At 37.5% G+C, this 25,956-nt stretch overlaps 4 protein-coding genes across 4 annotated transcripts; all 4 read right to left on the reverse strand.

The window, feature by feature from the left end:
- Window positions 1-5,446: 5,446 nt before the first annotated feature.
- LOC131976735 (retinal cone rhodopsin-sensitive cGMP 3',5'-cyclic phosphodiesterase subunit gamma-like) lies at window positions 5,447-6,667 on the reverse strand. Its single transcript, XM_059339891.1, has 3 exons — window positions 6,644-6,667; window positions 6,111-6,232; window positions 5,447-5,991 (listed from the first exon to the last, which is right to left on the reverse strand). Exons 2-3 carry the CDS (start codon window positions 6,218-6,220, stop codon window positions 5,874-5,876), a joined length of 228 nt encoding a protein of 75 aa, XP_059195874.1. The 5' UTR covers window positions 6,221-6,232; window positions 6,644-6,667; the 3' UTR covers window positions 5,447-5,873.
- LOC131976744 (retinal cone rhodopsin-sensitive cGMP 3',5'-cyclic phosphodiesterase subunit gamma-like) lies at window positions 6,664-16,219 on the reverse strand. The gene is made up of 3 exons (XM_059339901.1): window positions 16,110-16,219; window positions 15,830-15,984; window positions 6,664-6,697 (listed from the first exon to the last, which is right to left on the reverse strand). Exons 1-2 carry the CDS (start codon window positions 16,217-16,219, stop codon window positions 15,867-15,869), a joined length of 228 nt encoding a protein of 75 aa, XP_059195884.1. The 3' UTR covers window positions 6,664-6,697; window positions 15,830-15,866.
- Window positions 16,220-20,620: 4,401 nt separating this feature from the next.
- Window positions 20,621-21,915, reverse strand: LOC131968223 (retinal cone rhodopsin-sensitive cGMP 3',5'-cyclic phosphodiesterase subunit gamma-like). The gene is made up of 3 exons (XM_059329009.1): window positions 21,879-21,915; window positions 21,346-21,467; window positions 20,621-21,220 (listed from the first exon to the last, which is right to left on the reverse strand). The coding sequence occupies exons 2-3, from the start codon at window positions 21,453-21,455 to the stop codon at window positions 21,103-21,105; spliced, it is 228 nt and encodes a 75-aa protein (XP_059184992.1). The 5' UTR covers window positions 21,456-21,467; window positions 21,879-21,915; the 3' UTR covers window positions 20,621-21,102.
- On the reverse strand, window positions 21,900-25,389 carry LOC131968217 (retinal cone rhodopsin-sensitive cGMP 3',5'-cyclic phosphodiesterase subunit gamma-like). Its single transcript, XM_059328998.1, has 3 exons — window positions 25,272-25,389; window positions 24,992-25,146; window positions 21,900-21,933 (listed from the first exon to the last, which is right to left on the reverse strand). Exons 1-2 carry the CDS (start codon window positions 25,379-25,381, stop codon window positions 25,029-25,031), a joined length of 228 nt encoding a protein of 75 aa, XP_059184981.1. The 5' UTR covers window positions 25,382-25,389; the 3' UTR covers window positions 21,900-21,933; window positions 24,992-25,028.
- Window positions 25,390-25,956: the final 567 nt, after the last annotated feature.

Here is a 25,956-nt window from a genome sequence, read left to right on the forward strand (position 1 = left end):
AACTGAAACATTTGCCAATAAGATTAAAAAACATTTAGAAAAAACCAAACACAATTATAAAGAGAGCAGAATATCTTGATTGTCGTTGTTTAACAAGATCAAGTTTGCAACTTCTGTATCGATGCTATAGTAAATAACATAAAAATAGTTGACATGGAAGTAGCAATACAGTTTTGACATTATAAACACTATCCTGTTTTATTGAAACAGTTATTGGATTTCATACAACTGTAATGTATCTGCAACAAAAGACTGAAGACAAAATTGATTTAAAAAAACAACAACTAAATATTAATATGAGCACTTTTTGGTAAAATATCCAAAAAGTATCTGATTTTTTTTAATGGATAAATGTGATGTGGGTCAGGGTCACTGTGTCAGCTGTGAGGGAGTGTATGCTGTATGGATTTCATGTGTGTGTAGGAGACCGCTCACAGGCTGCCGATGATTATGTCACTGAGGACGGGGAAGCCCTCTGACTCTTTAATTAGCCAGATGACACTGCATGAGCTGTCATCTCTGTATAAAATACAGAATCTGTCAGTGGGGGGTAGTGTTGTCGACTTAAAACATGGGGTGACACTGTTAAGGACAGGCCAAATTAAATAATAATGACTATCGGGTCATTTGTCCACAACTAAAATGCAATTGCAGCTCATCAGTGTGAAAACAAGTTTGAAATTTCTTTCTTGAAAAATAAATAAATAAACATCACCATGTAACTTGTAACTTTGATGGCATTGCAAATAACAGAAGCTTTAGAGCTAGCTTAACAGAAGCTAGATTTTGTCCTTGGAAATCCACAAACTGCCACGTCCTGCATGCTGAAATTAAGCAACAATCTCCTGGACTGAGAAATGAAGCCTTTGCAGAAGTGCCAAAAACTGCAGTTCCTCAAATGACCACTTGAGGCATAGACCCTTATGTTAAAATGTCCAACTTTACAGCACAAATAAACATGTTTATAGCCTTCTACAAAAGTTTTTAATTTAACTTGCCTGTTTGAATTATATAAAGACTTAAAGTTATGTATGTGTCCATTGCAAATCTGACAGTGTTAAAGGACTGCACTGCTAAATATAGTGCATAACAACAAGACATCACTCAAATGTGTCAGCATAAAGAAATGTTTTGGAAGCTACGTTTTGCTGTAGCAAAAATGAGTGCATGATCATATTTCAAACATCACACTTTGGCCTTTTATTATAAGTGAAAAAAGCTCACCTGGCCAAAACACCCTGGCTGTGTGCATGTGTTGTCTGTTTTTAGCCATTGACTTTAGATCAGGGTTAGCAGGATAGTCTCACACACAGCACTCAGGCACTGTATCTGTCTGCTCTGACCCACCTGGACAAGTCCCAATCCTATTACAGCCTGTAAGCTGCCAGCTCGTCAAGCCTCAGACTGAAGAGTCAAACCTTCGTGCAAGAGCAAACAACAAAGTGGACAGGAAACCACCTGACAGTACCTGACAGGCATCGCCTGAGGAATTCCAGGTTCTGCACTCAGCTTTCAGTGCACTCTCAGCCTTCAGAGCTGTTTTTTGTTTTGTCTGTGTCTCAGATGTACTGCTGGGATTTGAAAAGGAATATATTTGTGATGTTAGACATAGAGTCTACATGTTGCAATCATAAACTTGTGGTCTTTGCAGGTTTCCTTCTAGGAACTGTATTTTAACCATAAGCACATGCCATAGTTTGTGGGTGGTTTCTGGAGGTATAGCTGGCAATTTGGGGAAAAGATTTGTTTATTGCCAGCAGTATGCCACTGCACTGTGGTGAAAATGCACTTCATGCACTTATCACATATGCATATGTTTTTCACAACTGTTTTATTTACACTTTAAGTTGATGTCCTGAGCTGTTAGTGGTCTCTGAATTCTGCTGATACTGCAACATATGCACATAAACATTCTTTAACTACTCTTCAGCCAGGGGTACTCTTTAGGTCAGCTTGATTTTTGAGACCATTCAGGCTTGCAAACTAACTAACTCATTATATTTAGATAGTTATGGTTAGAAAAAAAGGATGTAGGTTTAAAAACCTTCTACTGTACTCAACGACTGAATGCAGTTTCTAGTAAAATAAATAAATAAATAACCCAGCTGTATGAAGTTATGTTGGTTAGGCTCAATGTGATGTAAGAATGTAAGATATTTATTTGCAGATTAACTTGAAACTTGAGAAAAGTAACTGAACATTGACTTTAAGTTTTACACGGGACACGAACACTGGATGAAAGTATGGTGTCTGTGCTGAAAATGTTTCATATCAGCGGATCTGTGGTTCGCAGATCTGCACAATGCCAACATTTTTTCTGGAGACTGAGCTGAGAGAAATCTTCAAACCACTTGTAGCCACATAAGAAATTTAAAATGAGTCATCTAAAATTATATTTAGAATTACATCAAGACACACAAAAAAAACATAGCAGTAGCCGGCAGCAGTTTGAGTGGCAGGGTGGTGACTCAAATGTGGGCTATTTGAACCGTATATATGTGATTTCACTAAACCTATTACTGCAGTCAGACTAGTCAATGCCTGTGCACCATATCTCCAAGAAAATAATGCAGCAGATATACTCAGTCCCACGGTAACGTCTGATGCTTTATACCGAATATAATCATCCATGCCTCAGGACACAAACGCCAGAGAAGCTTTAAATTGGTTGTGACAGCCAGAAATCTATCCTCAGTCCTTCAGAAAAAAGAAAGTGGATGCAGAGGGACATTGAAAAGATTCACAGTGTGATGTAGTTGGGCTGATTACTGTGCATGTGCTTTCTGTGACTTTGCAAAGTCTAATCCTACAGTCAGTGTAAAAATAGACACAAGAGGATAATTTTACTCCAGGTACCAAATTAGGAGTCAGAAGTTTTAAAATAAACAAACCAAACCATAATATATTTTTAAGGAGCCTAAAAAAAGGGACAAAAGAAATTAAGGTTAAAAAAAATGGCCTACTTCTGCAAGATCTTGCAACTTTTCCCAGTTGCCTTCTACCAAGCGCAGATTTAATGTCTTATGTCTTATATTTCAAGCCAAAATAAATAAATAAATAAATAAATAAATAAATAAATAAATAAATAATCTCTCCTCAGGTGTGTGCACTCTATTGTTGGAACAACCTTCAAAAATAAAAAAAGTCAGACTGCTCTGGTCAGTCCTGACTGATAATCTAATTTCAAGGTGACTTGGCAGGTGAACTGACAAATTACAGCACAATTAATACAAGAAAGACTTAATTATCTTACTTGGCAGTCTTTAAGAAGCTTACTTATGTCTTTTATATGTAGAAGCATGTTTTCTATTTTCCATAAGCAGACAATTGCTGAAAATAAATTGTATTTGTTTTACATGCTAGAAAGTTTTTTTTTTTTGTTCAAGCCTCTTTAAATGTATCAATAAATCTAAATCTACAAATGTTTGCTTGAATGTATATATTTTTCATGTATATATTTGATATTTTCTATACTTCCTTTTTTTATTATTATTTTATATTTTTCTATATTTTTTTATAATGGCTCTTTCTGTTGTTCTTTAATGTATAATATTTTATTACTTATTATATATATTTTGTTTTAACTATTTTCTCCTTTTTAATGTATATTTCTTTATTGATTCATATGTTATTATTTTTTTTCCTTTTCTCTAATATATAATTGTATTGCTTATATTGCTCTATAATTTTATTATATTTATTTATCTTTATATTTAATTATATTTTCAATTAATGCCCATTATTTTAATGGAGCCTCCCATCAAACTATTTCACGTGAACTTTCACTTAAATCTTTGATAAGCTAGACAATTATGTATGATTATTATGATATTATTTTCTCAGTCTCTGTCATCTTTTAAGGCTTTCCTTTAATGTTTCAATTTTTATGTGACTTACTGGATGATTTTACCTCATCAATAAATCAACCAACACAAAAGATCTCTTTAGCTGCACTGGTCTCAACTGGCAACCAGACGAGGGGTCGCAAGAAAACACTGCTTTGATTTTAAGAGATCAGCGGTCAAAAAAGGTTGGGAATCGCCGCTCTACAGGGAATTGTTTTAATGGGCTTTATATGTTAAAGTTCTCTCAAATTACTGAAAACATATTTTCAAGTTCTTACGTACCCTGGTGTGCATGCCATGCAGCTATATCTTTTATCTGCTGAGGTTTAGAGGGATCAGTCTGTGATTTTTCTTCCTCTGGATCAGACACAGATAGTTATTCATTAATTCATTTTCACACTGATTAACATCCTCATACTAATGGGATCAACTGCAAGAAGTCACACTTGGAGATGAAACACATCACAGAGAAAAATGTGAAGCTCAGCAGTCTGCCGAAATACCTCACATTTAACTTTCTTACTTTTGTTTCAAACAGACCTTGTAATCATTTTGCGTGCGTGCGTGCGTGCGTGCGTACGTGAGTGTGCGCGTGTGTGTGTTCACCCTCTGCCCCCTCATCTCCCCCTCAGGTCCTCGCTAATGAAGAGACCAAAGGTTTTGAACTGATGCTTGTTGTATTTATGGCACATTGCACCAGGCACTGTCCCTTTGTCTGCTCGCTGTTTAGAGGCTCAAACTACTAATTGGTGCACTGACACAAATGCACATTGATATCTGGGGGCCACACACACACACACACACACACTGGCACCAACAAAAACTGTCCAATATACTGTGTATGAGTTAGACGTGGACTGCACAAAATAAAGAAACACGATGATTTGCATGTGGTATTTGTGTTGACGTTAAAAAGGGTCCATCCTCTCTGTTTAACCTTTTTCAGTTATAACGTGGAGAAAAACAATCGACTCCATTCCCACTTTGCATAAGCAGCTTTGGTTGCCATGGCAACAGCACATCTTCTAATATTCTCCCTCGGCTGCTGTCCTTGAAGCCAGATTAATTTTTCTACACTTTGAGTGTGAATAATATAATTTCTTTGTCATCTTTAACAGCCATAACTCAGTACATATTTTTTTTTTAAAAGTGTTATTCATGAATATATAAACCATCCATTTATTGCACACACATGGCCATTTTCAAAGGGGTCCCTTGACCTCTGACCTCATGATATATTGAGGCTTGTGTGGTCTATATTAGACCCTAGTTTCACTGTTTACTGTTTTATTTCTCTATTTTTTTCTACTTTTAATTCTTTTATTTCTTCCATAGTATTTTATCTATTTTGACTATTTCATAGTTGTTTCTGGAGCTTGCATAAAAGTAATTTCATTGTTTTGTACTGTGTATGATTCTGTTTGTGATATAAAAAAAACCCCTGATCATGTTAATTCTGAGGTATTGTGCACAAATGGTAGTCTGAAGCTATTATTATTTAGTTATTCTGTGATTTAAATGTGAAATGTGAAATAATTTTGCAGCATGTGGTGTAAATCACAGAACAGACACAAAGACAGATGTTCTATGGAAATAATTAACATTTATTGTGTTCATCAATATATTGTCAGTAGAGAAGAACAGTTCAATTATCTTTTTTTCACTGAACAGCAAAGTGAATTATAGACTTTGGCAAAAATATTGTTTTCTATTTCAAAAAATAAACATCTGTGCATGTTGAATCAGCTGCTTTAAGGTGAAGGAGAGAACAAAAAATATAGAATATCACATTAAGCAAATAAACAGTCCTTATGAGGACGAAGGAGAATTGTTGGAAAGGCAGGGCCAAATAAAGTGCAAGAGACAAGAGAGAATGCTGGATTTATTTCTTTTTTTTCCAGGTCAGATATTAAATAATCAAAAGCTGCCTCCTCTCTACAGCACAGAGCAAGATGTTCTCAGTAAAACAGTTGGAATACAGGAGGGGCAACTGTTTTAACAGGAGGTAAGAGTTCATAAAGAAGAGGGCTAAACAATTCCATATTTCGCCAGGTCGCTGAGCTCCATGTCCCCAAAGGCTTCCCATGGGCAGATCACTGTGATGTCTGTGCCAAGGCCCTCCATGCCGGGGATGTCGTCTCCGAATCTGATTGCAGAAGACAAGAAAGATTAAACTGAATGCAAACTGAAGTGTTTTTCAATGTAAGCTTAAATGACAAATAAAGAAATACATGTAAAATGTTTGTGATCTTCAATCCTTCTCACCCCTTCTGGCCAGGTTTAGGCGCTTTGCTCTTGAAGGTGCGAGTGGTCCTCTGCTTGAATTTGGGAGGTGCCCTCTTCTCGGCGGGAACTGCAACGGCGACGTCTGCCATTTCGATCAGTTACTGAAGAAGAAACAGAACAAACTATATGAGATAATTAAAACCTTCAGTTCTTTTTTGTTTGCTATGCACAGCATGTAGATGGTCTTGCTGTTGAAAGGTGCTTTACAAATTAGTACGCTTCTGCAGATTCATCTACTAAGATAGAAAAATAAAAATCTTGTCAACAACCAGCCGTTAGACTAAGGCAGCACAGTGTTAAACTCCTCTGGTAACAGGAGGACATAATGAGGAAATAGAGACCAGATCTCAAGCAGAACTCCTTCTTCTCATTAAGAATCTCAGATCTCATTTCAGCTCTCTTTCAGTCCTCAAGAAAAAAGCTACAAAGTCATCACTCTTCTCAGAAGCATTGCATGTTATCACAGCAGTAAAAGCCTCCCCATACAGGAGAAAATCACAGCTTCATCTTACCTTTAGCTGAAGTCTCAAGTGATGAAAGTTTTTCTGCTGCTGTATCCGATGAGTCTCACTTGTGTCTCTCTGCCTCTCTCCGTCCGACTTTCCCCTTATAAAGTCCTCAGAGCTGCTAATCCTCTCTGATGTTCTGTGATTGTTTAATGTGCCAACTCTGTCCTGTCCTGGCTCAGCCACGAATAGATGAGATAAGCAGAATGAGCTCTATTTACAAGGTGTATTTTAAGTTGCTGTAGATATATCTGTCAACATGTGAATCATTACGGATGTGCCATTTATTAATGAGTGAGTGACAGTTATTAGCATGACTAAGAAAAGATGAAGCCAAATAATCTGCTGAAAGATATCTATTGTCTGTCTGTCACTGCCCACAACATACATCAGTGTTTTACCCACACATACACTTACCCTCTGCATCAAAGTCTGCAAGTGACTGTTTATTTAAGGTATAATCAGTGTTGGGAGGGTACTTTTAAAACATATTCCATGACAGATTACTAAATGCATGCCCAAATATTTAATTAGAAACATTTACAATGGGAAGAGGGCTAAATAATGTTCCACATTAAACGAAAAAACACTGACATGGCCATTTTATACGTGATCCCTTGACTTCTTACCTCAAGATGCATGAGAATGGATTCTGTGGGAATCAAATGTATCCCATTTACAAACATGTCCACTTTTGCCAATCTCTTCCTGTTTGGGACGTGTTACTTTTTCCTTTTGTATCTGTAATATTGTTAAACTATAATGATGTTTATATAGATGAATAACAACAAACATGTGTCCTGACTTAGTTTCTTGAGGTTCTGGACCATGTGATGTAACAGCCTGTGTTCAGGTGATCAGTCACTTAGTGACACATAAAGAACTCTCCAGCCTTTGATCCCTTGTCTCATGGCCTGTGGACTCGTGTTAAAGAGGAACAATACAGAGAAAGTTATCCCCCAAATAAACTGAACAATTAGTATTGTGACGTGAAAAGACATGATTTTAAACGTCATATTATACTATGACTTTTTAATGAATGTTTTTCAACTTCATAATATCCTATGAGTTCTTTATGTGATTTTGGACGTCATACTAAAGTATGAATGGAGCGACGCCTGCGAGCTAGTTCAGGCAGGCAACTCGAGCTGTGCTGCCATACACATGACATGCCCCACTCCTCATACATCCTCCACTAAAACACACCCTCTATCCAATCTGGCGCTCTATTTAAGATGAGAGTAATCCTCGCTCTCCTCTGCCTGCCTATGCTGCTGCTACATCTGTACTGCCGCTTGCTTTCTCAGCTCTGTAAGCCTTGTGTGCGTTCATTTTCCTGCGATTTCAACCTACCTCGTGGCTCGTTGGATGCCATGCCCTTAGACGTCTCCGATTCATAGTAAGTCTCAGACCTCCGGAGAGTATACAGCTTTATCCCGAACCAGCTCAGGCTTCTGTCTCACTCCGGGCTCGAAGCGGAAGGGCCTTCGCCGCGCCACAGCTCACGCATTTAATGCAAGCGGCTCGTCGGTTGGCCGTGCAACGCATTCTGGAAACACTCCATGCATGTAACATTCAGTTCTTTCACTGGCGGTCTCAACCACGAAGAGCTCTTCATCTACCTTCATTGTTAGACGAGCAACAGGTGAAGCCCGCGGCAGCCCCGCGGCAGCTAAGGGCGCGCGCCGCTCCCCACCGGCTTTTGTCATCCTGCGGCCAACGTTCCTCCAAAAAGAATCAAGCAGTCCGTGCCCAGTACTGCAGAAGCATTCATCCTGTTTTCTTGGTGAAATAAAGTCGGCAATCAATGTAACCAACGCAGAATTAATCCCTGGAAGAAAACGCCGATTCCTCTGCCTCCAATGTAAACAACCGTGACGTAATCTGACACGGCCAGTGCTCCCGCGCTACCTGCTGACGTCACACCCCACACAACCCTGGGAAATGCAGTCTCAGCTCCACCCATGGGCTCCAGACCCCTGCCACCTGCAGCAGCAATTCACGAGTCCCTCAGGAATCAAATACTAAGGTATTTTATTCTTTCGTTAAAATGAATAAATATGCACAATGATTATTTTAAACAAATGATGGGTAGTTTTAACAGGCATAAATCAATAATTATAGTAAGAGCTTTGGATGCATATGTCTGCCATGGTATAAAAGAGTATCAATCATTTAATAAATGCTTAATTAATTTGAATATAATATAAGAATAATTATATAATTTTAATAAATATATCTTTCTTGAAGGAAAAAAAAAAAAAAAAAAAAAAAACCTGCGCTTATCTCGGCAGGCCAGGACATAAATCTGGTGTAGTTTAGCTCCTCAAGAGCCTTTTGCTTGTTCCATGCTTCTGTTAATAATGTCCAAATTATTAAGCCTACAGGTGTCGGTGCATGGTGAGGAAGCACATATCAGATGCCACCTAAGTCATGCCACGTCACCCCTCTCAATGGCATCTTTCAGCATGTAATGGTGTTCCAAATTGAATTTCTGGTTTAATGCCATTTGGTTGGCGCAGTAGCCATGCTTTCGTATCTGTATCTGAAGCATGCTGGATCCTTCACAACTCCTGTAAATACCCTTTCATCCTGCATCTTTTAGAATAATTTCTAGTCATAGATTTTCCTTTCCCTCCACCTCTTGCAGCATGTCTGTAGTTTTAAGCTTATTCAATGAGCTTATTCAATGAGCTAGGTGTCATATAACAATAAAATAAATAAATATAATTACTAAATTAAATTGTCATTATTAAAAGTGCAACATAATTTGTGCGCAATCCCATTCATTGCAAAGAAAAGTATTTAAGCAGGAATAAAGAAGGAAATTCTGAATAAATTGACCAATAATAATGTGTGTGTGTGTGTGTATATATATATATATATATATATATATATATATGCGTGTGGTTATGCAAACAATATATATATTTTATTTAGTAGTGACATTTCATGCGATATTGCCGAGTTTAATGATTTTTATGTTTGTGTATAAAAGAGTCTCCAGTGTTCATTTAGTATCGCAGTAGCCCTGAGATATGTGCTGCTTTCAGCCTGTTTGTTGTGGTTTTAGTATCTGCATCTCCTCCTTGAGGGTAGCAGTTAGAACAGGTGATGTGCTGGGTGGGATGAGTCCTTCAGAATACTGCAGGTTTCCGTGGCAGCGGGACCTGTACAGCTTCTCTAATGAGAGGAGAGCACAGCTGTTGATTTATGTGCTGTATTGATCACCTTAACTTTGCCATGCGCATCATTCCTTGACACAAGCTGTCGTCATCTCAAAACTTGACTACTGTAACGCCCTCCTGACAGGCCTGCCAGCCTGCACAATAAAACCGCTTCAGATGATCCAGAACGCGGCGGCGCGCCTGGTCTACAACCAGCCAAAAAGGTCACATGTCACACCGCTGCTCAACAAGCTCCACTGGCTACCTGTTGCAGCCTGCATCAAATTCAAATCTCTAATGCTGGCCTACAAAGTTGTCTCCGGTACTGCTCCTACCTACCTGAACGCCCTGATTCAGACATATGCTACCTCACGACCGTTGCGCTCTTCCAATGAACGGTGCCTGGCTCTGCCCCCTGTTGGTCCAAGGCAATCCAGACTCTTTGCATTTCTTGTTCCCCGCTGGTGGAACACACTACCAGTTCCAACCAGAGCAGGGGCGTCCCTCTCTACCTTTTTTATATAATTTAAAAAAAAAAAAAAAAAAAAACCTCCTGAAAACCCAGCTCTTCAAGACACTGTAATCTCAGGTGAAGTTTGTGCTCAGATTTGCAGTTCTGGTTCCTGCTATGTGAAAATGGAACAGCATTTCGTTTTCTTTTTACAATGTCTATCGAGTCTTCAAATTCTCTCAGGCCGATGCAGCTCCTTCAATTGGTTTTGGGGGAATTCTTCAATATGAGTGGTTTGCAGATGCCTGGTCAACTAAAATCAGTCCCTCAGTAACCACTTAAATCCAAGGCTCTTTATGAGCATACCATATCTCCATCGCACATTTACTGTGGGGTAGTATAGGTACAAGAAAGCAATCATAGCATTCTGCAACAATGCTCCTACAGTGGAAATAATCAATAAGGTTTGCTCTTAAATACCCATTAAACAGTCTCATGCGATGTTTAACATAGTCATGCACTTTTAATATATTCATATTGTGAGCTACCTTCATCTCTGGTCATGGGAATTATGTAGTTGATGCTATGAAGTTCAAAACTATATGCCTCAAGGCCAAGCCCTCCATCATGACATGCCCTCCATTCTATCAGCTGACTCTCGATTAAGCAAATCCAACCTCTGAAGGATTTCAGACAGCTGGTGCCAGGCCACACATAGCAGTTGCACTAGATAGCTTATTCCTCTTGCAGCCGCTGTGCTCTCGAGGAATGGCCTCACGGCGCGGTGCCAGGTCACACATAGCAGTTGCACTAGTTAGTATATTCCTCTTGCAGCCGCTGTGCTCTTGAGGAATGGCCTCACGGCGCGGTGCCAGGTCACACATAGCAGTTGCACTAGATAGCATGTTCTGCACCAAACATATGAGACTTGGTTTAACCAAAAGCTCCATTAGAGCTCATGATTCGGCCTTGTATTTCTTCTTTCTGCGCCAGCCTCCTCCTTAGTCCTGTACCTATAAAGATCTCCGTAGCTTGGCATTCATTGTATTTTTATTAGGATCGTGCCATCTGCAAGTGCAAGTAGCATAGCATGCTAGCAGGGTTTCAGTGCCATATAAGATGCCAAAACCCAGCCTCCCAGAGCATTCTTGGGAATCCCTCACTTCAGCTGCTTCTCAAAGGCCTTAAAAGGCCCATCCTCAGGCAATGACCAAGACTGCTGTTATCTATTTCAATGGTGCATAGGTTGATGTCAAGGTCAAAGGAATGTCGTTTTACTATATGATATTCAATGCTAGAATACATTTTTTCTAATGGCTCTATGGGTTCTAAGGCGTGGCAATTATACTACTAGATCAAATTCTTTCAACTCACATTATCCTTGCAAGAAACTAATTTCACCTTCTGTCCTTTTCTTCCATGATGAATACCTGAGTCTTCACTTCTCGACGGATCCTTCAGCACCTCTGTTCATCACTGGTGGACCAAACCTCCGACAAGATCCGGGTTCTCATCGAAGCTGCACAATCTATGCCTGAACTGTGGAATACCTCCAGAACGATACTTTCCTCATTCTTTAAGAATGGCAGCTACATCTGCAGCATCATCTGCCCATCTCAACATTAAAAATTATGGGCAGATGTTGATCCTCAGTGTACTAACGACATTTCAGGTTTAACAAGAATGAGAGCCTGCGTGCTCAAAAGCTCATAGTTCCTGCAACCTGGTCATATTCAAAGAATAGATATTTGCAGCTAATCCCCGCCTAATTTCATTACTGCATCAGGTGGTTTGCTGGATCATTGATCTCATAGTTTGTGCATGTGCTGTTTTGAATTTCAGGACTCTGCTTTCACCGTTAATATTTGCCAGATGGCTTAATGATTCCAGTAGGTAGCATATTCCCCTTGTAGCCGCTGAGCTCTTGGGGAATGGCCTCACGGCGGCGGTTGCCAGGCCACACATAGCAGTTGCACTTAATAGCATATTCCCCTTGCAGCCGCTGTGCTCTATGGGAATGGCCTCACGGTGGCTGGTGCCGGGCCCACACATAGCAGTCCCAATAGATAGCTTATTCCTCTTGCAGCCGCTGTGCTCTTGAGGAATGGCCTCACGGCGCGGTGCCAGGTCACACATAGCAGTTGCACTAGTTAGCATATTCCTCTTGCAGCCGCTGTGCTCTTGAGGAATGGCCTCACGGCGCGGTGCCAGGTCACACATAGCAGTTGCACTAGTTAGCATATTCCTCTTGCAGCCGCTGTGCTCTTGAGGAATGGCCTCACGGCGCGGTGCCAGGTCACACATAGCAGTTGCACTAGTTAGCATATTCCTCTTGCAGCCGCTGTGCTCTTGAGGAATGGCCTCATGGCGCGGTGCCAGGTCACACATAGCAGTTGCACTAGATAGCATATTCCTCTTGCAGCCAATGTGCTCTTGAGGAATGGCCTCACGGCGGCGGTGCCGGGTCCTCACATAGAACATCAGCGCTAGGCTCTGAATCTTTTGGTTTTGGGGGATTTATTGCATCACTCCTCAATACCTCATGTAACTGCTGAGGAGTGATTTAGTCGGAGCCTAGACGCCAAATCTAAGCTATGTTTATTGTCCAATAAACACATTTTTGTATCACGTGAGTTGTCTGACTGAAATGGAGCGACGCCTGCGAGCTAGTTCAGGCAGGCAACTCGAGCTGTGCTGCCATACACATGACATGCCCCACTCCTCATACATCCTCCACTAAAACACACCCTCTATCCAATCTGGCGCTCTATTTAAGATGAGAGTAATCCTCGCTCTCCTCTGCCTGCCTATGCTGCTGCTACATCTGTACTGCCGCTTGCTTTCTCAGTCCCACCACCACCCCAGCATCCACCTGTAGGCTCCGACTGGGGGATTTATTGCATCACTCCTCAATACCTCATGTAACTGCTGAGGAGTGATTTAGTCGGAGCCTAGACGCCAAATCTAAGCTATGTTTATTGTCCAATAAACACATTTTTGTATCACGTGAGTTGTCTGACTGAACTGTTTTTTAATGAAATTTTGAATTTCATACTATACTCTGACTTTTTATGAACTTTGAATGTCAAACTATACTATGTTTTTTTGTGATTTTGAACGTCTTACTATACCATGACGTATTTTGTGATTTTTAACTTTATACTATACTGACTTTTTGATGTGATTTCAAATGTCATAGTATGCTATGACATTTTTTTTTATAAAATTTTGAACGTCACACTATACTATGACTTTTTTTTATGTGATTTTTAACGTTTTACTATACTACAACTTTTTTTGATTTTGAAAGTCATACTATACTACGACTTTTTCCAGAAATTTTGAATGTCAGACTATACTATGACTTTTTGTGATTTTAAATGTCATACTATACTACGACTTTTTTCCTGAAATTCTGAATGTCATACTATACTATGACTTTTTTATTAGATTTTGAACATCACACTATACTATGACTTTTTTTGTGTTTTTAATTGTCAAACTATACTCTGACTTTTTAATGTAATCAGGGCCATGGGGCAATCGTTGTATGATCCCATACAGCAATAGCTGTAGGGACCAATGCTTGGGGCAAAGGTTTTTGGCTTCTGGACGCAATTTCGTCCTGCTACTAGCACAAATTATATATCAAAACGTGCAGTTTGATCGGGATCGGTGTGCTATTACTTTGTCTATGGAATACGAATTTTTCGCGACATAAGTCGCAAAAAACTGCCCAAAATTTTGCATTGAAGTGAATGGGACGGCCGAAAAAAAATGAGCGAAAAATAACAATAATTGGAGATTTTTAAATGTCTACTTCTCCGGCATAATTTAACCTAGAGACTCCATTTAAACTTTAAACAGTAGACGCAAGTCTTGTGTATCAGTGTATTAATCCACGTTTCGATAGGTCATATAGTTTTTTCATCAATCCCTGTTCAATGAACATGATCACTTTTGGAGAAATTCTGAGATTACAATGGGTGTGTATTGCACGGAATGTTCGTGTCACAGTGTGTGATGTCATCAGAGTGTAGAGGGAGAGAAAAAATTGTCAAAAAATAAATTTGAAAACTGCGCTCCAGGCCTCAAATTCCACTCTCCAGAAATAATTTATTCATAGAAACGTAGGAAAATTTGTCTTCTCACTCACAATCCTCTGGTAAAGCTTTCAGAGTTGTAGTTTTGGCGTAGGACGCACAGATGCGCCACCAACACGCACCAACAGCCTCATTGGCTCCCACATTAAAAATGCAGGAAGATTTCTTTTTTTTTAGATCGCTCTAACAAAGCTATTTTTTATTAATTATATCGTTATCTCGGGAAAACAACTGTCGTTTTTTTTCAAGTAAAGCAGCAATGTCCTTATAATGAAGACCCAGGTCAAAATATAGCCGAACTAACTCCTGTAATGTCATTTTCATACAGAAACCAGCTGAAATGCAGAGGGTGTTCTTACAGACACCATGCGCACATGCAATATGCATCTCGTGCTCACGAGAAAAGTATCTCGTGCTCACAAGAAAAGTATCTCGTGCTCACGAGAAACTATCTCGTGCTCACGAGATACCAAAGTTTTTTTTTTATTTTCACCATGTCCCTTTAGGGGCTCCGTAGCATACTTTACAATGACTGTTTAAAAAAAAAAAAATTTACATCATATTATACTATGAGTTATTAATGGAATTTTGTCATACTATGCTATGACTTTTTTTCTGAAAATTTGAACGACATAGTATACTAGGACTTTTTGGTGATTTTGAACATCATACTATAATATGACTTTTTTAGTGAATTTTTTTAAGTCGTGCTATACTATGACTTTTTTAATGAAATTAAGAACTTCATAATATACTATGACGTTTTATGTGATTTTGAACATTATACTAAACTATGGCTTATTTATGTGATTTTTAATATCGTACTATATTCTGACTTTTTATGGTGAATTTTCATGTTAATTCTGAGGCGTTGGCAAATGATAGTATTATGTTTTACTCTGAAGCCATTATCATTTAGTTATTCTTTTTACTTAAATGTAAAATGTTGAAATAATTTTGCAGCATGTGGTGTAAATCACAGAACAGACACAAAGACAGATGTTCTATCGAAATAATCAACTTTTATTGTGTTCATTGAATTGTTCTTCTCTACTGACAATATATTGATGATCTTTTTTTCCCTGAAGAGTGAAGTGAATTATAGAGTTTGGCATAAAATATTTTTTTGTAATAAACAAAATAGACATCTTTGCATGTTGAATCAGCAGCTTTGAGGAGAAGGATAGAACACAAAAATATAGGATATCAGAGTATGAAAATAAATACTCCATTTGTTTCCTCTTTTTTTTCCTCTGTGGAAAGTAAAATCTGAGGTCCAGAGCTGCTAACAGTGCTCGCTATGAGGACGATGGAGAATTGTTAGAAAGGCAGGGCCAGATAAAGTGCAAGAGTCAAGAGAGAGTGATGGATTTTTTTCTTTTTTTTCCGGTTAAATAATCAAAAGCTGCCTCCTCTCTAGAGCACAGAGCAAGATTTTCTCAGTAAAACAGTTGAAATACGTGGGGGCAACTGTTTTAACAGGAGGTAAGAGTTCATAAAGAAGAGGGCTAAACAATTCCATATTTCGCCAGGTCGCTGAGCTCCATGTCCCCAAAGGCTTCCCATGGGCAGATCACTGTGATGTCTGTGCCAAGGCCCTCCATGCCGGGGATGTCGTCTCCAAATCTGATTGCAAAAGACAAGAAAGATTAAACTGAGTGTAAACTGAATGATAAGTGTTTTCCAATGTAAGCTTAAATGGCAGATAAAGAAATACATGTAAAATGTTTGTGATCTTCAATCCTTCTCACCCCTTCTGGCCAGGTTTAGGCGCCTTGCTCTTGAAGGTGCGAGTGGTCCTCTGCTTGAATTTGGGAGGTGCCCTCTTCTCGGCGGGAACTGCAACGGCGACGTCTGCCATTTCGATCAGTTACTGAAGAAGAAACAGAACAAACTATATGAGATCCATTTAACCTTCAGTTCTTTTATGTTTGCTATGCACAGCATGTAGATGGCCTTGCTGTTGAAAGGTGCTTTACAAATTAGTATGCTTCTGCAGATTCGTCTACTAAGATTGAAAAATAAAAATCTTGTCAACAACCAGCCGTAACAGTAAGGCAGCACAGTGTTAAACTCCTCTGGTAACAGGAGGACATAATGAGGAAATAGAGACCAGATCTCAAGCAGAACTCCTTCTTCTCATTAAGAATCTCAGATCTCATTTCAGCTCTCTTTCAGTCCTCAAGAAAAAAGCTACAAAGTCTTCACTCTTCTCAGAAGCATTGCATGTTATCACAGCAGTAAAAGCCTCCACATACAGGAGAAAATCACAGCTTCATCTTACCTTTGGCTGAAGTCTCAAGTGATGAAAGTTTTTCTGCTGCTGTATCTGATGAGTCTCACTTGTGTCTCTCTGCCTCTCTCCGTCCGACTTTCCCCTTATAAAGTCCTCAGAGCTGCTAATCCTCTCTGATGTTCTGTGATTGTTTAATGTGCCAACTCTGTCCTGTCCTGGCTCAGCCACGAATAGATGAGATAAGCAGAATGAGCTCTATTTACAAGGTGTATTTTAAGTTGCTGTAGATATATCCGTCAACATGTGAATCATTACGGATGTGCCATTTATTAATGAGTGAGTGACAGTTATTAGCATGACTAAGAAAAGATGAAGCCAAATAATCTGCTGAAAGATATCTATTGTCTGTCTGTCACTGCCCACAACATACATCATTGTTTTACCCACACATACACTTACCCTCTGCATCAAAGTCTGCAAGTGACTGTTTATTTAAGGTATAATCAGTGTTGGGAGGGTACTTTTTAAACATATTCCATGACAGATTACTGAATGCATGCCCAAATATTTAATTAGAAACATTTACAATGGGAAGAGGGCTAAATAATGCTCCACATTAAAAGAAAAACACTGACATGGCCATTTTATAAGTGATCCCTTGACTTCTTACCTCAAGATGTCTGTATGAGAATGGATTCTGTGGGAATCAAAAGTATCCCATTTACAAACATGTCCACTTTTGCCAATCTCTTCCTGTTTGGGACGTGTTACTTTTTCCTTTTGTATCTGTAATATTGTTAAACTATAATGATGTTTATATAGATGAATAACAACAAACATGTGTCCTGACTTAGTTTCTCAAGGTTCTGGACCATGTGATGTAACAGCCTGTGTTCAGGTGATCAGTCACTTAGTGACACATAAAGAACTCTCCAGCCTTTGATCCCTTGTCTCATGGCCTGTGGACTCGTGTTAAAGAGGAACAATACAGAGAAAGTTATCCCCCAAATAAACTGAACAATTAGTATTGTGACGTGAAAAGACATGATTTTAAACGTCATATTATACTATGACTTTTTAATGAATGTTTTTCAACTTCATACTATCCTATGAGTTCTTTATGTGATTTTGGACGTCATACTTAAGTATGACTTTTTTTTAATGAACTTTGAATGTCAAACTATACTATGCTCTTTTGTGATTTTGAACGTCTTACTATACTATGACTTTTTGATGTGATTTCAAATGTCATATTATGCTATGACATTTTTTTATACAAAAATTTTGAACGTCACACTATACTATGACTTTTTTATGTGATTTTTAACGTTTTACTATACTACAACTTTTTTTGTGATGTTGAATGTCATACTATACTATGACTTTTTTATTAAATTTTAAACATCACACTATACTATGACTTTTTTTGTGTTTTTAATTGTCAAACTATACTCTGACTTTTTAATGTAATTAGGGCCACGGGGCAATCGTGTATGTGCTTGGGGCAAAGGTTTTTTCTTCTTCCTCTTCCGGACGCAATTTCGTCCTGCTACTAGGACAAATTAAAATTATATATCAAAACGTGTGGTTTGATCGGGATCGGTGTGCTATTACTTTGTCTACGGAATACGAATTTTTCTGCCCAAAATTTTGCATTGAAGTGAATGGGACGGCCGAAAAAAAATGAGCGAAAAAGAACAATAATTGGAGATTTTTAAATGTCTACTTCTCCGGCATAATTTCACCTAGAGACTCCATTTAAACTTTAAACAGTAGACACAAGTCTTGTTTATCAGTGTATTAATCCACGTTTCGATAGGTCATATAGTTTTTTATCAATCCCTGTTTAATGACCATGATCACTTTTGGAGAAATTCTGAGATTATAATGGGTGTGTATTGCACGGAGTGTTCGTGTCACAGTGTGTGATGTCATCAGAGTGTAGAGGGAGAGAAAAAATTGTCAAAAAATAAATTTGAAAACTGCGGTCCAGGCCTCAAATTCCACTCTACAGAAATAATTTATACATAGAAACTTAGGAAAATTTGTCTTCTCATTCACAATCCTCTGGTAAAGCTTGCAGAGTTATAGTTTGGGCGTAGGTCGCACAGATGTGCCACCAACACGCACCAACAGCCTCATTGGCTCCCACATTAAAAATGCAGGAAGATTTCTGAAAAAGGGAGATGTAACAGTATTTTTAGATCGCTCTAACAAAGCTATTTTTTCATTTTTCTTAAAAAAAACAAACATATGTAGACGTTCAGGAAGAACTCAGGACGCTCAAAGTGAAGTCGGATCAATGATAGGTATTATGGTTTTGCCAAAAATGCTTTCTGTTCGAGGCCATAAATTCCAGTCTGTCCCCCTCTGGCTGCTGTCAATGTTCCGGGCTATTGGCAGTTGGTGGCAGTTAATTCTGTTGATTGCTCTGCTCTGATTGCCTTTGATCTTTGCTGTGATTGCCTTTGATTCTTTGATGTGATTACAGTTACAGATACACGCACACACACATGCGCGTAAGCGCGCACACTCCTCCAGATACACATGCTTCAAACAAACACACACACACACACACACACACACACAGGTAACTTTATGTGATTTTAATTACACACACACACACAGGTAACCTTATGTGATTTTGGTTACACACACACACACACACACACACACACACACACACACACACACACACACACACACACACAACCAAACATTTTAGGTTAAAGGACATAGGTTGCTGTATAAAGAAATACTTGAAAAGGAATGCTTGTTGTAGGTGTGCTCCTAATATAGTATCATAACATTACTAGTATTAATTGTTTGAAATTTCTGAAGAATCTCATTATAGTGTCACACACCAGCAGTAGCCCCCGTGGCCCTTTCAGAATTTCCCCAGAGGAAATTTTCTAGTTTTAAATGTTATACTATAATATGACTTTTTTTTTCGTGATTTTGAAAGTCATACCATACTATGACTTTTTTTTATGAAATTTTGAACATTATACTATATGACTTTTTATGTCATTTTGAATGTCATACTCTGCTACGACTTTTTATAATTTTGAACGTCTTGACGTTTTTAAATTTTTTTTTACGTGATACTATACTATGACTTTTTGATGTGATTTCAAACATCATATTATGCTATGACTTTTTTGAATGTCATTTTGAATGTCATACTTTGCTCTGACTTTTTTTGATCAAGTTTTGAATGTTAAACTATATTTCAACTTTTTCGTGATTTTTTTGTCATACTATACCACTATACCGACATTTTATTTTTTATGAAATTTTGAACATTATACTATGACTTTTTATGTTATTTTGAACGTCATAGTCTCCTATGATTTTTCATGAAATTTTGAAGGTTATACTATACTATGACTTTTTGATGTGATTTTAATGTCATACTATTCTATGACTTTTGTAAATCACATTTTCAATAGCATACTTTACAATGACTGTTTTAAAAAAAAAATTGAACATCATATTATACTATGAGTTATTAATGGAATTTTGTCATACTTTACTATGACTTTTTTCCGAACATTTGAACATCATACTATGATTCTTTGGTGATTTTGAATATCATACTATACTATGACTTTTTTTCAGAAAATTTGAATGTCATACTATACTAGGACTTTTTGGTGATTTTGAACATCATACTATAATATGACTTTTTTAGTGACTTTTTTAAAGTTGTGCTAAACTATGACTTTTTAAATGAATTTAAGAACTTCATAATATACTATGACGTTTTTATGTGATTTTGAACATTATACTAAACTATGGCTTATTTATGTGATTTTTAATATCGTACTATATTCTGACTTTTTATGGTGAATTTTCATGTTAATTCTGAGGCGTTGGCAAATGATAGTATTATGTTTTACTCTGAAGCCATTATCATTTAGTTATTCTTTTTACTTAAATGTAAAATGTTGAAATAATTTTGCAGCATGTGGTGTAAATCACAGAACAGACACAAAGACAGATGTTCTATCGAAATAATCAACTTTTATTGTGTTCATTGAATTGTTCTTCTCTACTGACAATATATTGATGATCTTTTTTCCCTGAAGAGTGAAGTGAATTATAGAGTTTGGCATAAAATATTTTTTGTAATACACAAAATAGACATCTTTGCATGTTGAAACAACAGCTTTGAGGAGAAGGATAGAACACAAAAATATAGGATATCAGAGTATGAAAATAAATACTCCATTTGTTTCCTTTTTTTTCCTCTGTGGAAAGTAAAATCTGAGGTCCAGAGCTGCTAGCAGTGCTCGTTATGAGGACGATGGAGAATTGTTGGAAAGGCAGGGCCAGATAAAGTGCAAGAGTCAAGAGAGAGTGCTGGAGTTTTTTCTTTTTTTTCCGGTTAAATAATCAAAAGCTGCCTCCTCTCTAGAGCACAGAGCCAGATTTTCTCAGTAAAACAGTTGAAATACGTGGGGGCAACTGTTTTAACAGGAGGTAAGAGTTCATAAAGAAGAGGGCTAAACAATTCCATATTTCGCCAGGTCGCTGAGCTCCATGTCCCCAAAGGCTTCCCATGGGCAGATCACTGTGATGTCTGTGCCAAGGCCCTCCATGCCGGGGATGTCGTCTCCAAATCTGATTGCAAAAGACAAGAAAGATTAAACTGAGTGCAAACTGAATGATAAGTGTTTTTCAATGTAAGCTTAAATGGCAGATAAAGAAATACATGTAAAATGTTTGTGATCTTCAATCCTTCTCACCCCTTCTGGCCAGGTTTAGGCGCCTTGCTCTTGAAGGTGCGAGTGGTCCTCTGCTTGAATTTGGGAGGTGCCCTCTTCTCGGCGGGAGCTGCAACGGCGACATCTGCCATTTCGATCAGTTACTGAAGAAGAAACAGAACAAAATATATGAGATAAATAAAACCTTCAGTTCTTTTTTGTTTGCTATGCACAGCATGTAGATGGTCTTGCTGTTGAAAGGTGCTTTACAAATTAGTACGCTTCTGCAGATTCGTCTACTAAGATTGAAAAATAAAAATCTTGTCAACAACCAGCCGTAACACTAAGGCAGCACAGTGTTACACTCCTCTGGTAACAGGAGGACATTATGAGGAAATAGAGACCAGGCCTCGAGCAGAACTCCTTCTTCTCATTAAGAATCTCAGATCTCATTTCAGCAATCTTTCAGCCATCCAGAAAAAAGCTACAAAGCCATCACTCTTCTCAGAAGCATTGCATGTTATCACAGCAGTAAAAGCTTCCCTCTACAGGATAAAATCACAGCTTCATCTCACCTTTAGCTGAAGTCTCAAAATGATGAAAGTTTTTCTGCTGCTGTATCCGATGAGTCTCACTTGTGTCTCTCTGCCTCTCTCCGTCCGACTTTCCCCTTATAAAGTCCTCAGAGCTGCTAATCCTCTCTGATGTTCCGTCTTGTTGTTTAATGTGCCAACTCTGTCCTGTCCTGGCTCAGCCACGAATAGATGAGATAAGCAGAATGAGCTCTATTTACAAGGTGTATTTTAAGTTGCCCTAAACATATGTGTCAATGTGTGAATCATTATGGCTGTGAGTGAGTGACAGTAATTAGCATAACTAAGGAAAGATGAAGCCAAATAATCTGCTGAAAGATATCTATTGTCTGTCTGTCACGGCCCACAACATACATCAGTGTTTTACCCACACATACACTTACCCTCTGCATCAAAGTCTGCATGTGACTGTTTATTTAAGGTATAATCAGTATTGGGAAGGTACTTTTAAACCATATTCAGCTACAGATTTTTTCTAATATTTAATAAGTAACATTTACAATAGGAAGATGGCTAAATAAAGCTCCACAGTAAGGCTAAATTTTGGTAAGAAAAACAATGAAATTACCATTTTGTAAATGTTCTTTTGACTTCTGACCTCAAGATACCTGCATGGGAACCCAAAGTCTCCCCTTTTTCAGAAAGGTTCACTTTTTGCTAATCTCTTCCAGTTTGGGGCAACAACCATGCAGTCTTTTGCATAAATGTCTTACTTTTGACTGTTGTACATTTCGTCGGATTTTATGGAGTTCATCATTCTTTACAAATGCAATGTATTTGCTAACATATAAATACCTGAAAACTGCCATATTTTCAAATTACATACATCATGCTATATGTGTTATATTGTTATAGTATATAAGAGGATTAAAATGATGTACAAACAACAAACATGTGTCCTGACTTAGTTTCTCGAGGTTCTGGACCATGTGATGTAACAGCCTGTGTTCAGGTGATCAGTCACTTAGTGACACATAAAGAACTCTCCAGCCTTTGATCCCTTGTCTCATGGCCTGTGGACTCGTGTTAAAGAGGAACAGTACCGAGAAAGTTATCCCCCAAATAAACTGAACAATAAGTATTGTGACGTGAGAAGATAAATGTTATTTGATGAAATTTTGCTCCTAAATCTCCACAATCAATATTTTTTGTACGCAAGTCTAGAACATTTCATATTATTTCATAAAAATGTATTTTCTATGTTTATGTCAAAAAAGTTGGTGACTTACTATAAAAACGAGTTATTTATGAAATTTTGAACGCAATACTATACTATGACTTTTTTTGCGATTTTGAACGTCATACTATACTATAATTTTTTACATGTGAATTTAAATGTTATACTATAATATGACTTTTAAAAATAAAATTTGGCATGTGTTACTACACTATGACTTTTTTTTACGTTATTTTGAACGTTATACTTTACTATGTTTTTTGTGATTTTGAACGTCATACTATACATCACTTTTTTTAATGAAGTTTTGAATGTGCTATTATACTTTGATTTTTTAATGATTTTAAACATCATACTAAACTATTACTTTTTATGATATTTTGAACCTCAAACAATACTATGACTTTTTAATCAAATTTTGTACATGATATTATACTATGACTTTTTTTTCCTGAAATTTTGAATGTCATACTATACTATGACTTTTTCATGAAACTTTTAATGTCATACTATACCATGACTTATTCATTAAATTTTGAACATCACACTATACTATGACTTTTTTTGTGTTTTTAATTGTCAAACTATACTCTGACTTTTTAATGTAATTTTAAATGTTACACTATACTATGACTTTTTTTTAATGACATTTTGAACGTCTTGCTATACCATGACCTTTTTATTTTTTATTTTTAACGTGATACTATACTATGACTTTTTTGAATGTAATTTTGAATGTCATACTTTGCTCTGACTTTTTCTTTATCAAGTTTTGAATGTTAAACTTTCAACTTTTTCGTGATTTTGAACGTCATAAGATACCATGACTTTTTCATGAAATTCTGAATGTTATACTATACTATGACTTTTTATGTCATTTTGAACGTCATACTCTGCTATGATTTTTCATGAAATTTTCAATGTCATACTATACCATGACATTTTTTTAATCACATTATGAATGGCATACTTTACAATGACTGTTTTAAAGAAAAAATTGAACATCATATTATACTATGAGTTATTTATGAAATTTTGTCATACTATACTATGACTTTTTTTCCGAAAATTTGAATGTCATACACTACTAGGACTTTTTGGTGATTTTGAACATCATACTATAATATGACTTTTTTAATGAAAATTTTTAAGTCGTGCTATACTATGACTTTTTTTTAGTGAAATTAAGAACTTCATAATATACTATGACGTTTTTATGTGATTTTGAACATTATACTAAACTATGGCTTATTCATGTGATTTTTAATATCGTACTATATTCTGACTTTTTATGGTAAATTTTCATGTTAATTCTGAGGCGTTGGCAAATGATAGTATTATGTTTTACTCTGAAGCCATTATCATTTAGTTATTCTTTTTACTTAAATGTGAAATGTTGAAATAATTTTGCAGCATGTGGTGTAAATCACAGAACAGACACAAAGACAGATGTTCTATCGAAATAATCAACTTTTATTGTGTTCATTGAATTGTTCTTCTCTACTGACAATATATTGATGATCTTTTTTCCCTGAAGAGTGAAGTGAATTATAGAGTTTGGCAAAAAAATATTTTTTGTAATACACAAAATAGACATCTTTGCATGTTGAAACAACAGCTTTGAGGAGAAGGATAGAACACAAAAATATAGGATATCAGAGTATGAAAATAAATACTCCATTTATTTTCTTTTTTTTCCTCTGTGGAAAGTAAAATCTGAGGTCCAGAGCTGCTAGCAGTGCTCGTTATGAGGACGATGGAGAATTGTTGGAAAGGCAGGGCCAGATAAAGTGCAAGAGTCAAGAGAGAGTGCTGGATTTTTTTTTTAGGTCAGATTTTAAATAATCAAAGGCTGCCTCCTCTCTTGACCACAAAGCCAGATTTTCTCAGTAAAACAGTTGAAATACGTGGGGGCAACTGTTTTAACAGGAGGTAAGAGTTCATAAAGAAGAGGGCTAAACAATTCCATATTTCGCCAGGTCGCTGAGCTCCATGTCCCCAAAGGCTTCCCATGGGCAGATCACTGTGATGTCTGTGCCAAGGCCCTCCATGCCGGGGATGTCGTCTCCGAATCTGATTGCATAAAACAAGAAAGATTAAACTGAGTGCAAACTGAATGATAAGTGTTTTTCAATGTAAGCTTAAATGGCAAATAAAGAAATACATGTAAAATGTTTGTGATCTTCAATCCTTCTCACCCCTTCTGGCCAGGTTTAGGCGCCTTGCTCTTGAAGGTGCGAGTGGTCCTCTGCTTGAATTTGGGAGGTGCCCTCTTCTCGGCGGGAACTGCAACGGCGACGTCTGCCATTACGATCAGTTACTGAAGAAGAAACAGAACAAACTATATGAGATCCATTAAACCTTCAGTTCTTTTTTGTTTGCTATGCACAGCATGTAGATGGTCTTGCTGTTGAAAGGTGCTTTACAAATTAGTATGCTTCTGCAGATTCGTCTACTAAGATTGAAAAATAAAAATCTTGTCAACAACCAGCCGTAACAGTAAGGCAGCACAGTGTTAAACTCCTCTGGTAACAGGAGGACATTATGAGGAAATAGAGACCAGATCTCGAGCAGAACTCCTTCTTCTCATTAAGAATCTCAGATGTCATTTCAGCTCTTTTTCAGCCATCAAGAAAAAAAGCTACAAAGTCATCACTCTTCTCAGAAGCATTGCATGTTATCACAGCAGTAAAAGCCTCCCCATACAGGAGAAAATCACAGCTTAATCTCACCTTTAGCTGAAGTCTCAAAGTGATGAAAGTTTTTCTGCTGCTGTATCCGATGAGTCTCACTTGTGTCTCTCTTCCTCTCTCCGTCCGACTTTCCCCTTATAAAGTCCTCAGAACTGCTAATCCTCTTTGATGTTCCGTCTTGTTGTTTAAT

This window comes from Centropristis striata, chromosome 1 (assembly GCF_030273125.1).
Source record: "Centropristis striata isolate RG_2023a ecotype Rhode Island chromosome 1, C.striata_1.0, whole genome shotgun sequence".
Lineage (NCBI taxonomy): Eukaryota > Metazoa > Chordata > Actinopteri > Perciformes > Serranidae > Centropristis > Centropristis striata.

What these genes read in the sequence shown, in the direction of transcription:
- LOC131968217 (XM_059328998.1), bottom strand. Translation starts at nt 25,381, where the DNA reads ATGGCAGACGTCGCCGTTGCAGTTCCCGCCGAGAAGAGGGCACCTCCC. An exon ending in CCTAAACCTGGCCAGAAGGG is followed by an intron (nt 25,147 to 25,271) that starts GTGAGAAGGATT and finishes TTATGCAATCAG; the next exon opens with ATTCGGAGACGACATCCCCG.
- LOC131976744 (XM_059339901.1), bottom strand. Translation starts at nt 16,219, where the DNA reads ATGGCAGACGTCGCCGTTGCAGTTCCCGCCGAGAAGAGGGCACCTCCC. An exon ending in CCTAAACCTGGCCAGAAGGG is followed by an intron (nt 15,985 to 16,109) that starts GTGAGAAGGATT and finishes TTTTGCAATCAG; the next exon opens with ATTTGGAGACGACATCCCCG.
- LOC131976735 (XM_059339891.1), bottom strand. Translation starts at nt 6,220, where the DNA reads ATGGCAGACGTCGCCGTTGCAGTTCCCGCCGAGAAGAGGGCACCTCCC. An exon ending in CCTAAACCTGGCCAGAAGGG is followed by an intron (nt 5,992 to 6,110) that starts GTGAGAAGGATT and finishes TTCTGCAATCAG; the next exon opens with ATTCGGAGACGACATCCCCG.
- LOC131968223 (XM_059329009.1), bottom strand. Translation starts at nt 21,455, where the DNA reads ATGGCAGATGTCGCCGTTGCAGCTCCCGCCGAGAAGAGGGCACCTCCC. An exon ending in CCTAAACCTGGCCAGAAGGG is followed by an intron (nt 21,221 to 21,345) that starts GTGAGAAGGATT and finishes TTTTGCAATCAG; the next exon opens with ATTTGGAGACGACATCCCCG.